General features: G+C 38.5%; 2 protein-coding genes across 3 annotated transcripts; both read right to left on the bottom strand.

Annotated features, from left to right (window-relative positions):
• Positions 1-155: 155 nt before the first annotated feature.
• Positions 156-2,387, bottom strand: mpg (N-methylpurine DNA glycosylase). The gene is made up of 3 exons (XM_084570627.1): positions 1,889-2,387; positions 1,120-1,324; positions 156-872 (listed from the first exon to the last, which is right to left on the bottom strand). The coding sequence occupies exons 1-3, from the start codon at positions 2,132-2,134 to the stop codon at positions 421-423; spliced, it is 903 nt and encodes a 300-aa protein (XP_084426753.1). The 5' UTR covers positions 2,135-2,387; the 3' UTR covers positions 156-420.
• Positions 2,388-8,049: 5,662 nt separating this feature from the next.
• Positions 8,050-11,786, bottom strand: LOC311507277 (uncharacterized protein). Of its 2 annotated transcripts, XM_084571566.1 has the most exons (4): positions 11,720-11,786; positions 10,006-10,161; positions 9,790-9,882; positions 8,050-9,470 (listed from the first exon to the last, which is right to left on the bottom strand). In XM_084571566.1, the coding sequence occupies exons 1-4, from the start codon at positions 11,723-11,725 to the stop codon at positions 9,159-9,161; spliced, it is 567 nt and encodes a 188-aa protein (XP_084427692.1). In that variant the 5' UTR covers positions 11,726-11,786; the 3' UTR covers positions 8,050-9,158. The 2 variants fall into 2 exon arrangements, with proteins under 2 accessions (XP_084427692.1, XP_084427691.1); XM_084571565.1 differs by lacking the exon at positions 11,720-11,786 and having other exon boundaries at positions 10,006-10,936.
• Between the last annotated feature and the right edge of the window lie 1,416 nt (positions 11,787-13,202).

Raw genomic sequence — 13,202 nt, 5'->3', positions numbered from 1 at the left:
TTATTATAAAACGCAGATGAAACAAAACACTAACAAGTGTGTAAGATATAATGCAGAACCGTTTTTTTCTTTTTTGTGAAAGGTCATGATAAATTGATTCCTACTCTAGTTTTTCAATGTAGTTTTAATCCATTATTTTCAGCACAACTTTGCCTTAGTACAAATAACTGCAGTGTTTTGACATAAAATAGAAATAAGTAGCGGCTTATTCAACAAAAAAAAACAAAAAAAAAACACGTTTTATATAAGTTTGCAATTACAACCAGAAGCTATTCTACCACCTTGTCTTTCTCAGAACCACAAACTTAGAAATAACATTGGATAACTTCAGTATTAATTTCATTTGTGTAAGAAGTCAAGTAGAACGCAAGTAGAAATTTGTGGAGAACATGTGGCAGAGTAGTTTCAGAAATATTCCTGTTAAGTCCTTTTCCCATCGTGCTGTCCTGTGGCAGACTGCACATCTGAGGGACCTAAATCGCTCATTACATTTCCAGACAGAGACTGTCTCTCTGCCTCTTTATTTAAAATGCTAACACAGAGGTGCCCGCGTAGATAAAACCGCCATGGCTTCTTAGCCCATTCCCCGTGGGACTCGATTCCAATGCGTGGTGCTGACACTATATCAAGGGGTTTTGCTGGACTTGTGTCCGGATCCATCTCCAGCCACACCTCCGGGTCCGAGGCTAAGTCTCGACAGTCAAAACAGCGGGGTATATTTAGAGCCTGGCACAGCTTTGAAGGGCCGTTGCAGAGTTCTTTGTCCTTCAGTTGGCGGGCTCCCTCTTTGCGTCTGGCTGCCCTCAGCTGCCTCATGGCGGACTGACCCTGCAGGGGCTCGAGTGAGCGCAGCAGCACAGCAGCCCCCTGCCCTGAGCAACACAGCACACAATATGCATCAGTCAGCAAGGCTCCACTCTGTCTCCTTCCTTTACGCCCTACTCACTCACTGATGATATAAAACACAAACTGCCATAGGTTTGATATCGTATTAGTGACCAACACTTAGAGGAGGGTGTATTAAACCAGAATACGTTTGCATTTACATGCATCTGTAGGCATAACTGGTATGTTTATGTATGCATATGTACGCATAAACATAGCATAATATGATTTTACCTTCACTGGACACGTTCATGCAGAGGTAAATGCCATAGATTGGATACACATAGATCGTGCCAGGCTTCATAAACATGGCTTTGTTCCTCTCGGTGCGTTTGCCTCCAGCTGAGTGTGAGGCCTTGTCCTCCCCTCCAAGGTAGGCTTCAGTTTCCACTATTCTCCCTCGCAGCTCAGTACCATCTGCACACCTGCGGACCAGCACCTGCAGGGGATACGGAACAATTGATCGGACAGCTGCTATCAGAATGCTGCCTGACACGGAGAATGAATAAGGCAGCAACTGTGGTTCAAAAGTGAGTACTTTAATGAATGCATGTGTGTTTTGAGACTTATTTAATGGTTAAAAAAACAATCATGGTTTTAGACTGTTGATCCAGCAAAGCCAACATCTGAAGTTGTGATAGTTTCTTTGGGAGCTTGGATTTACCATCTGTCACGCAATTTTGCAAGACCACAAAAGAAATACACACACTTAACACTTCATTAAGTACACAAGTGAAAACGATTCTAATATTCAGTCTTGCACTAAATTTCATGTCTCATGTTCTAATGTTGAAGCTGTGTCAGAAAGGTTGTAATTCAGCTGGATGATCATTTTAGAGGAGGTGGTGGTGTTAAACTGCAGTGAATGGGGTTATCAAAATAATAGAAACACGTGTCAGTGCAACACAGCACAGTTCAATAGTACAACAAACCACAGCCTTCAAAATCATTTTAAATAAATGCTAAATTTCTTCAAAAGTATAAGTGAAATAAATATCGTTACCTTGCCGAGGAATGCTTTTGCCAAACTGATGCAAGGCTGGTTGAAAAACTCTTCACCCAGTCTGCGCTGGAGCCCACGATTAGTGAAATAATGACTTCGCTCTGTGTCAACACTTGGAGCATGTTCACACTGATAGGTAGGTGAAACTTTGAGTTTTGATTTCGTCCGACTGCTTTGTTTATTTACTCCTACTTGTTCACTCGCTGCTGCTGCCAATGATGGCATCTTTCGTTTTCTCCCTGCCATAACCTTATCGCAAATCACGTCGGGCTGAAAATAAAAATGCTTAAAAGGAATTCTACGAATCCATAATGTTATTTTTTATAAACCTTTCAACACTGTTATATATTTCGTCATTTATTTCAGTCTTTCCATCAGTTGCTAGCTGTTAATGCATTAGCAACCAGGAAGTAAATCAATGTTGTGTTTCTCTTAAAGGGGCCGCGCACATTTTTGATTCGTAGGATCGCGATTTGCTGTTGAGCTTTCTCTAAAGTCCAACAGATGCTTTTCTAGTACAATTCTCAAAATAATAATACATTTTCCCCATAAGAATAATTTTAACTATGCTGATAGAAACCGCGTTACTGGTGCCTTTCCCCTGCTGCTGTCAAATCCTTTCAACCTCATTTAGATAATAAGAGGTTATATATAGAGCCCAGCGTGCTCTCGCCTGCCTGTGCCCAGGAAGTGAATGGCGCCAGTTTGGCCCCAGGCACTGTGGGTCCATGTGGCTTTCTGGAAGACTAACAGTGTGTGACATGATCGTGCCACTGCAGCTTCACAAGGGAAGTACAAGTTTCCTGCAGCCTATTGCTGTTGAGGAGGCCTATTGTATATATATTAAAAAAAAGTACATGGTTGCATGAACTTTTGATGACGATATGCAGGGGCGTAGCACCAAATTCTGGGCCCTGTACACTCTGAACGTCAGTGGGCCCCTATCCATGCCAGTACATGAAGCACATGAGCAAAAATTAGTCAGTCCCCCCCCCACTACCACGCCCATGATGATATGAATTAATCATCCAACTACACGTGGACAAATATTGAAATATTTTAAATATTTATGCTTATACATATTTCTTTGTGTTTTATCTAAGAGTTTATCTATAAACATCATTAAAATCAATGAAAGTCTCAATCTTCACTTTGGTTCTATGGTTTACATCTTGTTCAGGTGGCTCCTTTTGCAGTGTTGAGTGTGTTTTTCTCTTCTTAGGCTGATTTTGAAGCTTTACAGCTAGAGATGAACCTTCTTGGTCCTTGCAGAGTCGAGGCTTTACACTTGTAACTTTACACAACAGTGTGTTCTTCAAGTACTCTGCTTCATTTGGGTTTCAATGTTCTTCTGCTGTGCTAAGTTATCTCTTATCATAGCCTTTTATATTATATTGGCAGCTAGAATTGAAATCCTGAACGACTCTGAATTCCAGGCTCAGATTTTTTTTCCAGGGTTATTGTTTATTCAGAAAAAGTAGATAGTCCTGTATTACAACTGGGGGAACCAGAACGGCAGGATCAACAAAAGTGATGCAGGAACTCCAAACACAAAGTCCTGGTCTGACTTACTGAGCCAGGATAAGTTCCAGACAGAAATCTGCTGAGCATGTTCAGCAGAAGTCTCATGACATGGGTTGTTGACTCTGTCATGGCTGGTGGACCAGTGAAGGCCATTGTTTGCTGTGACTGTGTTTCCACTGCCTTTCAGCGGGAGCTCTGTGGTCTGGGGCTAAGCCACTTTCATTGTTGCTGCCACTGATAATCTTAGCAGCCACAGTTAAGCATTGCATTCTGGACCACTTTCAACTCCAGCGGCCACCTCGGCGATCGTGACGCTGAGCAAGAACAGCAGAGTCTCATCTGTGTGTGCAGATGGATGAGCAGAATGCTGCCCCACTAAAAATATCTTACTACACTGTGAGTCAGAGAACCCTATAAAGAATGGGGATTGATCTGCTGCATTGAATATTCTGTTGTTACGCAGCAGTACTAAAGAAGTGGTTATTTGATTATTATTAGCTACAATAAAGTTAATGCAAGAATTAAGGCATTCACATGAATCTGTTAATGTTTTTTTATAATCTATATATATGATTTCTCTACAGTAGCAGATTGGCACTTGTGTCTTCGGTTTATAACTTGCACTATAAAAATATCATACGGAACACAAGACTTAAATGAACTAATTAAATATCACCTCTATTTTTGTTGGTTCTATTTCTATGTGTTATATTCGTTCTTATTGCCAGTAGCACCCTTGTAAAAGTCAGAGTGTCACATCAGGTTTCAAATGTTAAGATACTTTACTTGACAAAGGTGGAAATGTTTGGTAACACCTGTAGTTACTGTTAACTGTGAATATAGTTGTATATACTGTCATAAAATGGCCTAATTGGCACTTTCAATCATTTGGTGAATGACCAATTTATGATTTTATGCTGCACATAGCAACATAAGTTCATCAGGACACAGTTAAGGGAGATGGTCAACTTACTGAGAGGTTGGAGGAGTGCAGCCTGTTGCCTCATCACCCTTCATCTAACAGCTCACATGCGAGCTGGCTGCTCCTTCTTGTTACATTATTTCCTGCAATGTTTCAAACCGATCTGATGTCAAAAGTGCAAAAATGTCTTGTTTTATAGATGCATTTTTGACAGACGATAGAAGTAAATGCCAAGCTCACTGACAAAACACATTACATTTGCTGTGATTACTTAATAATAAATGTCAACTTGTCTTCTACCAGTTAAACCATGGCAGCTCTTGGCAAATCTCTCAGTCATGGCAATGCTGGCAATATTGCTATGATGGCTGAGGTAACCCGTTCAATGGGTAAATTATCAGTGCCATAACTAGACACTGTCACTTTAATTATATGACTGTCGTATATCACTTTAGCAGCTTTGGATGTAGGGCTACTATTTTAGGTTTAATGAAAAACAGATTCCGGGCAATCATCATGGTAAATCTCTGCTGATGATTTAATATTTTTCATTCACATCCAATTAAAGTAGCATTTCCCCCACAATGTCCCCAGGGACGCCCAGGTTGTAATAATACAACAATAGAAACAATGCAATGCTTTCATCCGTCAAAAGACAAATTTAACATTCGTTAAAGCCAAAATACTAAAACTTGATTGATTTTATTGACGCTTTAGTTGTTTTTCTTCTTTATGAATATATTTAAAAATAATATTTTCCTGAATCAGTATGAAAGGAATATGAGTAAACAGACAAAGTCAGTACATGTAGTACAATGGCAGCACTTCAGCAACACTGTTATTAACTAACAGAGACTTCTATTATGAGAGTCATGATTTAAAAACGGACACCCATGAGGTTTGCCGGTGTAAATAAACACAGCAAACTATTAGTGGCCATGTGTCATAGCGTTTGAGATGCTGGGATAACCTCATGTCTTAGTCTGTGTTTAAATTTGTATTGCTTACATGATATCATCATAAACGAGACCTAAAAAAAACAAGTGGTTATTTTGGAGAAGAATTAAATCCACTACAAGGTGAGTAAAGTTCAGTTGTTGTTGTTTTCAGAGACCTTTTTACTATTCCATGCATTAAAGTGCATTCAAACCGTGCATTATTAATTTGTTTTTATGCTGTCGGTGAGCTACTTTAACAATACTTCCAGTATATCAGCTGGAGTATTCCACTCCAAGAAACCGTTCCAATCGATTTTTTGGTGAAAAATACCCCATGTAACTGTGCAGTATTCTTACTGAGATCGATTGATAAGCCTGGAATGTGCATCCTCAGTGTGTGATGGGATTAATTATTAATTGATGGTAATTAATGATTCATGGGCCTCTTTTCTTGTTTGCTGCAGAGGTGTGGTGTGTGCTGCACAGGTGGCCGGGCTCTCACTGGGAGATGGAAACAGGGGGGTTTACTTTATACACACCTGCGCAACAGAGACAGGGCTTTCTTTTTTGGCACATCTGGGGTTTCGTTCCTACAGTTTTTAACACCGGTTGTGGTTGTAAGTTGTAAGTGTGCGTGCACAACTGGGGATTTCCTTTTGTTTACTTAGACCAAATATATGAGTTTGTTCTGCCTTATAAAAAATTAGTGATGCATTTTTCAGGTTGCGAATCAGTTCATTTTCCAACTGCTCAGCCTGAACACACTAGAGAAACAATCCTGTTTCAAACCAGCCTGGTGCACTAAATAATCACATAATAGTTTTTATACTACACAGAGGATTCAAAGCTTAAATATGAGAGTCAGTTACAGTCTTAGTCACAGGCGGCTGCTTTTGGTAGACTATCAAAAGTCCCGAAAAATTCCAGCAGTTTGTTTTATTGATTGAACGGGCACTAAAACTGCCGGCTGCCTGACCTTTCTTGGACTGCTCTGATAACAGTTTGCTTGTCTCAGCTCACACCTGTAGCTCTCTGAGGGAGCAACTGTTGAGTCAGGCAGCGAGGCAGGGAGGGTTTTCTTCCGGATCTTACAGGTCACATCGTGAAAACAAGGCAGTATGAGCTGCATAACAGCATGGTCGCACATCGAAAGCCTTTCTGCTTTCCTTCAGCCTCCCGCTGTTGTGGTATTTCGTGTCAATAGGTGGCCTTTTACTAGTGATATACTCATACTTGGTTCTGCGATCAGTGCTTGCGGAAAACTGTTTAGTTGTGGGCTAAATTGATCAATTGTTTCTCGTGTGTACAATGTTCTAAGAGCATTGACGCTGACTGTCGACAAGAAAAAAAAGAATACACCCAGAAATGAATCCTTTAAAAAGTTGCATGGTTATAAACAGTAGTTGACCTCTTTTTTGAAGATGTAGTAAACGTCACGTAAATGTCTCCCATGTACAGGTAAAAAAACTTCCATGTTCAGAAATGATGGTCTCCCTTCTGCTTCGGTGCTTAGCTGAGGAGAGAGGAAGCCGTTTATGGACCGTCCGACAATGTCCTTTTGGTTAAACATTATCCTTACACTCAACCCTTTTATCTGTGTCTGATTGATGGGTCTTCAGGGAGATGTGAGTGCTCCTACAGGTTCTGCGTTGCTTCCTAATTGGTGCTTTTGACCTAGCTTTAACCCTCCTCAGTCCCAGGGGAACCGTCACCATTAATTACTGTGACTTCATGGTATATCAATCAGGGACTCCTGGTAAGCCACTGAACCATCCTTACACAGTCGAGCACACGTAAAAGAGTTGACAGAGTCTGATATACTCATGCGTGAGGTAGGAATACTACCCTTTGCCTAATTTAAGAGTATGTCTTCGATTGAGCCTGATTTGGAATGTGGCTATCAGTCATACTGGCACAGATGACACCCATGGGTGGAAGACAGGGAAGAAAGCTGAGCTGAGAGGAAGCTGTTACTCATCATACGGTGAATAACGGTTGTGAAACCTGTCTCCTTTGTTCTGTATGTATATTTAGTTTTAGCTTTGCATTTGAACTGATTAAACCCAGAGGATCTTTGGATCAGATTTATTGTTATAGCGTAGCTACTTTTACTTGAGCAAATGGTTTTGGTACTTTTCCCTCCACTTGAAAAATAAATACATCTACAATCTATAAGTCTGTTTCCTGTAGATCTGTGCAGAATCTTATTGAAAGTACAAGAAGTGAGCCACTTTCGTGGTCCCTTGCACTAGTAATACAAATAAATCATTTGACGTGTCAGCACAAAAAGGAATCATATTATGTCTTGCAGTATTTCAATACTACAAAGGTTCTAGGTGCTGCATTTGGTGCAGAGTGTTATATAAGTTAATAAATAAGTAGATCAAAGCAAACCATGAAGGAGACCTTTACAGAAACCTGAGACGCTTGAGCCCCAAAACCTCATCTGAGTAAAACTCTGCGCTTGGTGCCCCTTGTCAGCACCTCAGAAACCTCCTGCTTCCTAGCATCCATCACTCTCCTACACTGAAAAAAAAAGTCTTTTGGATTTACATAAAAAAAACATGTACATCGGTTGCACATATTAAAGTTGTGTTTACCAAAGTTGATATATTCATGTTCTGTACATTAAATTATTATTTGTTAAACCAACATGACTTTCTTACATAAATCAAAAATATTTATTTTATGTTCTATATATTAGATTGTCTTATGCTAAACTGACTTATTTTTATTATGTTAAATGAATGTGTTTCTTTAATGTGTATTATATATAATTATCATCAGTTGGATCAACATAATTTTTTTGCGTGAAGCTAACCTAATCTTAACAGGTAAATCTGACACTATTAAGTTTGGTATAATTTAAATTACTTTTATAAGCTAATTTGTAAATTAAGAATTTCATTTCTACACCCTTAACCCACTTAATCTAGTGCAATCTTTTACCTACATTTACTAAAGCACATGTGGACAACCAACATATTAATTCCAGACAGTGCATAATAAACATGCATAACTACTAAAAATACAACCTGCTGGGTAATCTAATATGTACATCACATATAGACAACTCAGTGGAAAAATAAAGTTAACACTAATTTAATTGAAAATTAACATTTATATTTATTGGAACATTGTTTAAAGCAATAGAAGTAATACTGCAGAAAACATCTTCAAGGACGTACAGTTGCAAAAAAAAAAATTGCAGTGTAAAAAATATGGTGTCGGCATGAAATGTGAGTGTATCAGTGTTTACAGTAAAGAAAAACTCACCCCAAACCATAAAAATGGGGGTAGTAATGTGTTTGTTCTATAAAAAAAATATATAATTTTGTGTGTGCGCTCCACTCAAATAAATCAAACAATTGTCAGAGGTAGACAAATAATGCATACAGTATTACCAGCAAACAAGCTTGATAGCCTTTTTTTCAACAAAGATACAACATTACTGGTGAACCAGAGGAAAGGACTATCCATGGATTCAGAAATGTGTTTGTGCATGTGGATAACAGAGGGACACTGTGCACACCAATTAGCAGAACCTTAAGCTACAGTCACCACACACATTAAAACTCACCTAAACACACCAACATAAAGAATTTTCACTTTACATGCAATACACACCTGTCCTTTCACAGCACATGTAAATGTTCCATAATGTGAAACATTGAAACAATTGCAGTGGCTCAATTCCAACTACCAGTGCTCACAGTAAACAAAAACCACCCCAAACTCTTTAAATAGTTCTTGCACAAAATAAAAGGTTCAACAACTGGAGGAGGTAGGTGAAATGTCTCACAAGAAATCAAACAAATATACTTTTTTCAACAAAGACAGCCTGCTGTCTTGCAAGCAATCGAGCTGGAGAGCCTGGGTAGCCAGTTCACTGATAAAGTCTGTTCTTCAGGACTTGGGCTTTTTTGGACAGTGCATTGCCTTCAAGCTCCATGACCACCTTCTGCAGCACTTCAAAGGTGTACTTGAGTTCAGCAGGGTAGTTTAAGTCCAAAGAATAAATGAGGCCAAACAACATGGCAGCAGCTAAGGGAACATTGTCCAAATCCTGCATCACAATCTGGGACTCAAGTACAATGCCGATGTCCTCTGGTTTTTCACTGGCATCTCTGAGCTTCAAGACGTATATACCCATGGTGGTTTCCTCAATGGATTCCTGGAGGAAGGATTCATCAGCTGCCTGTACAATGCACAAAAAAATAAAACAAGTGGGATTATACTACATGCCACGTGCATATAGGGAATATTGCATGTGTATTGTGTAATTTATTAAGATATCAAATCAAACTTAATTTATATGGCACTTTTCATACACAAAAGTAACACAAAGTGCCTCACATTGACTCAAAACCACACACAAACACACTTTGATATTAAGATCACTACCATATTATCTTACAACTTAGCTGACTGTGAAGTAATTACAATGAGTAGATGTTTTAAAGCTTACAAAATATGAAAGATAACACCTCAACATAGTAAACCTAAGTAATACTCACCACATACTCTCTTAACAGATTCTCTGGGTCCTCGTTCAGGTACACACAGAGTGCCTTTATGACACATTCTCTTCCTAGATCTACATCATCATCCTAAGGCAGAAAAGCAGAAGCACAAGTTGTTTTGTTTGAGTTCATGTCTGTGTAAATTGTCATTTGGATTTTTGTCTTGAAGACAATCAATTGTTACACCCCCACCCCAGAGAGTATACTTACTTCATCCATGGGTGCAACGATGTCCCCTAGGCGTCTGCCTATCTGTCCTCCTCTGTTTTTAAAAAGTTTGATCAGTTTCTCAGAGTGAACATCTAATTGAGAGAGAAATCTGGACTGCAGGGGCATTGTTGTGATCCGCTTAAATTCAGCATTAATCTGAAAAGGAGAATGATTACAGACATCAACATGCGATATGGCAGTAATTTGGAAAAGCATTAATTAAAAAAGAAAAAAGAAAAAAAAAAGCTCAAGTAAGTTTAAATTAAAATATTTGTACAGGAGCAGAATAATTCAAAAAGCTCCGTGTTTTATTGCTTTATTTTCTAGTTGTCATGATCATACTTATCCCTCCTGTTGTCCTCCTGGGTCAAGGAAGGAAGGAAGGAAGGAAGGATGAAGGGAAAGAAGGAAGGAAGGGAAAAATTAAGGAAAGATAGAAGGAGGGAGGGAACATATTGGGTTAATTGGGTCAAACAAGAAGGAAGGAAGGGAGGGAACAGATTTGTTCAAGGAAGGAAGAAGAAGGAAGAAAGAAGGAAGGGAGGGGAAAAGGATTGCGGAAAGAAAGATGGAGGGAGGGAACAGATTTGTTCAAGGAAGGAAGAAGAAGGGAAAGAAGGAAGGGAAAAGGGAAGGAAAGAAAGATGGAGGGAGGGAACAGATCAGGTCAATTGGATCAAAAGAGGAAGGAAGAAGAGGAAGTAAGGACGAAGGTAAGGAAAGAAACAGATTGGGTCAATTTGACCCAGAAGGACAACAGGAGGATTAAAAAAAGAAAAGAAAAATCATTTATGCTCTCTAAATATTTTCCAGCTGAAACTTAGTGCTTTTTAGTGTGTTAAGTACATCAATTCAAAATCCTTTGTCAACAGTATCAGTTGATTAACACATGGTGGGACAAGTTTTAAATAATTCTCATAAATTATGACTTTATTCTCATAAATAACGACTTTATTCTCGTTATAAATGACTTTATTCTCATAAATAACGACTTTATTCTGGTTATAAATTACTTTATTCTCAGAAATAACGACTTTATTCTCGTAAATAACGACTTTATTCTCATAAATAACGACTTTATTCTCGAAGTTTGTGATTTTTTTTTTCCTTAATGTGGCCCTAATACTCCGTCGTAGCATGCTGCAAACATGTACGAACATGTACGACGACCCCCCCACCCACACACACAAAAAGGGATAATTTGAACAGACCATAGTCACCTCCATAGTGGAAGCAGCTGAACATGAGAAACACCGCTAGACCTCAGCATGACAGAGTTAATTTTAAGAGATAAATTACTTTCATGTCGCCGAGTCAGTTTTCTCCATTTTGTTAACGCTACCGCAGCCATGTTTAGCCAAAGCCAATGCCAGAGCTACCCACCCCCCCCCCCACTAATTATCCTCCAAGTGCCAGTTTGAAAATACAATAGACATATATTCTTTGAATTTTCCCATACAAACTAGTTGCCATGCACACATTAACAGTTACCTTAAGTTACCAGAAATAAAAACTAATGAAAAAACATTTAAGGACGGCACCCATGACCGCTGCCATCAGCAGAGAATGACCAAACAAAACGTTACCAGTTAGCCCAAAGACTAACTCGGTTTTACTCGACGTTACGGGGCAAAAAAAAGCTAAACGTTTTCAAACCTTGATTATAAACACTCAACTTCTATCTCTGGCTCATATTCGGTACGTTTTTTATTACCTTCATCGTGTCCAGAGCAGCCCAAATCCACGGAAAACACAGCGAGGGAGAAAATGGCGGAGCCTGCTGTCTTCAACAACCGTCTTCTGTCTTGAAAAAAAAAAGCCCGGAAAAGACCGCCCTCTAGAGGCGGGCTTTTCAACTTCCGGCTGATAAAACATAACTTTTTTCTTTCTTCTTAAAATGACAGAGACGTGTAGGTTTAACATTGCTCAGTATTGAAATACTTTTTTAAGATTTAATCATGTTTTAGAGAGAAATAAAAAAAAATTATGTAGCATATACAAAATGCATACTTGTAAATTGAACAACCCCCCTTTTTCCATTTTTTCAGTGTAGAAAATATTCCAAGGTGGGTCTGAGCTTTCACTGAAACTAGGGTGGAATGCACTGAAATGGTCTTTTCATTAGACGGAGCAGCCGGATGGATTACAAGCTGCCGGAGAAGAGCCTCATTAACTCAAATTAAATTTCCGCTTTTAAAGAAAGGGGATTTCGAATGAGCAACTTGGCATTCTTTATACCATTGATTTTGAGCCAACAAGCTAGAGCGGCCATGTTAGATGTGTACACATGCAGTGCTCAGATTTGCATGCACATACTGTGAATAAATGTGTGGGATTCACATAATGGTCAACAGACAAACATTTGCTCGGCAATGAAGCAGGATTGTATAATTTTACTTTGTGTAATACGTCATACTTTTCCAGCTTGTAATATGACCTCTATTTCTATGTAATGCATATATGCAGTTTTAGAAAGAGGCGCAGACAAAACAAATATAATAAAAAGATTCAGACACTTTCATGTACTTACTGAAATATCACTTTGAGGCAGGCCGTAATGTAATTTATTGTTATCAGTGATTCTGTGTGATAGTTTCCCAGACTTTAAGGAGTCAGACACCCAAAAACAATGAGGATCTGAGGATTGCATTTTCTAGGTTCTAATTTATGTTAAAAAAAAAACCACACATCTTTTTCATTAATTTTTAGAAAAATATTTTAATTTTGTCTGCAACAAATACAGTATATGCAGTGAAAGAACTAGAAATAACAAGATCAAATATTACCACTTAAAATTCAATCGAGATTGAATTGCAGGAAGTGGGATTATCTTTTTTTTTTAAATTTATTATGCATCTTCATTGTAAATCATTGAGCCTTTCAGTTTGAAATCTGCCTTTATATTGGTGTGACTAGTTTATTTGTTTGTTCATAGGTCATAAAACACGCAGAGAAGATATAGTGGTCCGTGTAGATAACAGGTATCAGTGATTTCAGCCGTGTTACTAATACAGTAGGCTACATTACAAATGGTTGGACATTAGTGTGTTTTAAATGTGAACATCAAGAAAAGTAATCCAATTACTTATGTATTTTAACTGATTTTTATGATTTTTATAAGTCACTCAGCTATGATCTCATAAATTCCCAGACACGTGATTATTATCCTTGATGGACAGGCTACAGTCATGTCAGTT

This window comes from Chelon labrosus, assembly GCF_963514085.1.
Source record: "Chelon labrosus genome assembly, chromosome: 21".
NCBI classification, from domain to species: Eukaryota; Metazoa; Chordata; class Actinopteri; order Mugiliformes; family Mugilidae; genus Chelon; species Chelon labrosus.
Note: the sequence above shows the minus strand (reverse complement) of the source record. Positions and strands in the feature narration are given on the sequence as shown.

Coding starts and splice junctions, on each gene's coding strand:
- LOC311507277 (XM_084571565.1), bottom strand. CDS start 10,221: ATGCTTTTCCAAATTACTGCCATATCGCATGTTGATGTCTGTAATCAT. Junction 9,883..10,005: donor TCGTTGCACCCATGGATGAA/GTAAGTATACTC, acceptor TTTCTGCCTTAG/GATGATGATGTAGATCTAGG. Junction 9,471..9,789: donor ATCTGTTAAGAGAGTATGTG/GTGAGTATTACT, acceptor TGCATTGTACAG/GCAGCTGATGAATCCTTCCT.
- mpg (XM_084570627.1), bottom strand. CDS start 2,134: ATGGCAGGGAGAAAACGAAAGATGCCATCATTGGCAGCAGCAGCGAGT. Junction 1,325..1,888: donor CAAAAGCATTCCTCGGCAAG/GTAACGATATTT, acceptor TATCCCCTGCAG/GTGCTGGTCCGCAGGTGTGC. Junction 873..1,119: donor CATGAACGTGTCCAGTGAAG/GTAAAATCATAT, acceptor TGTGTTGCTCAG/GGCAGGGGGCTGCTGTGCTG.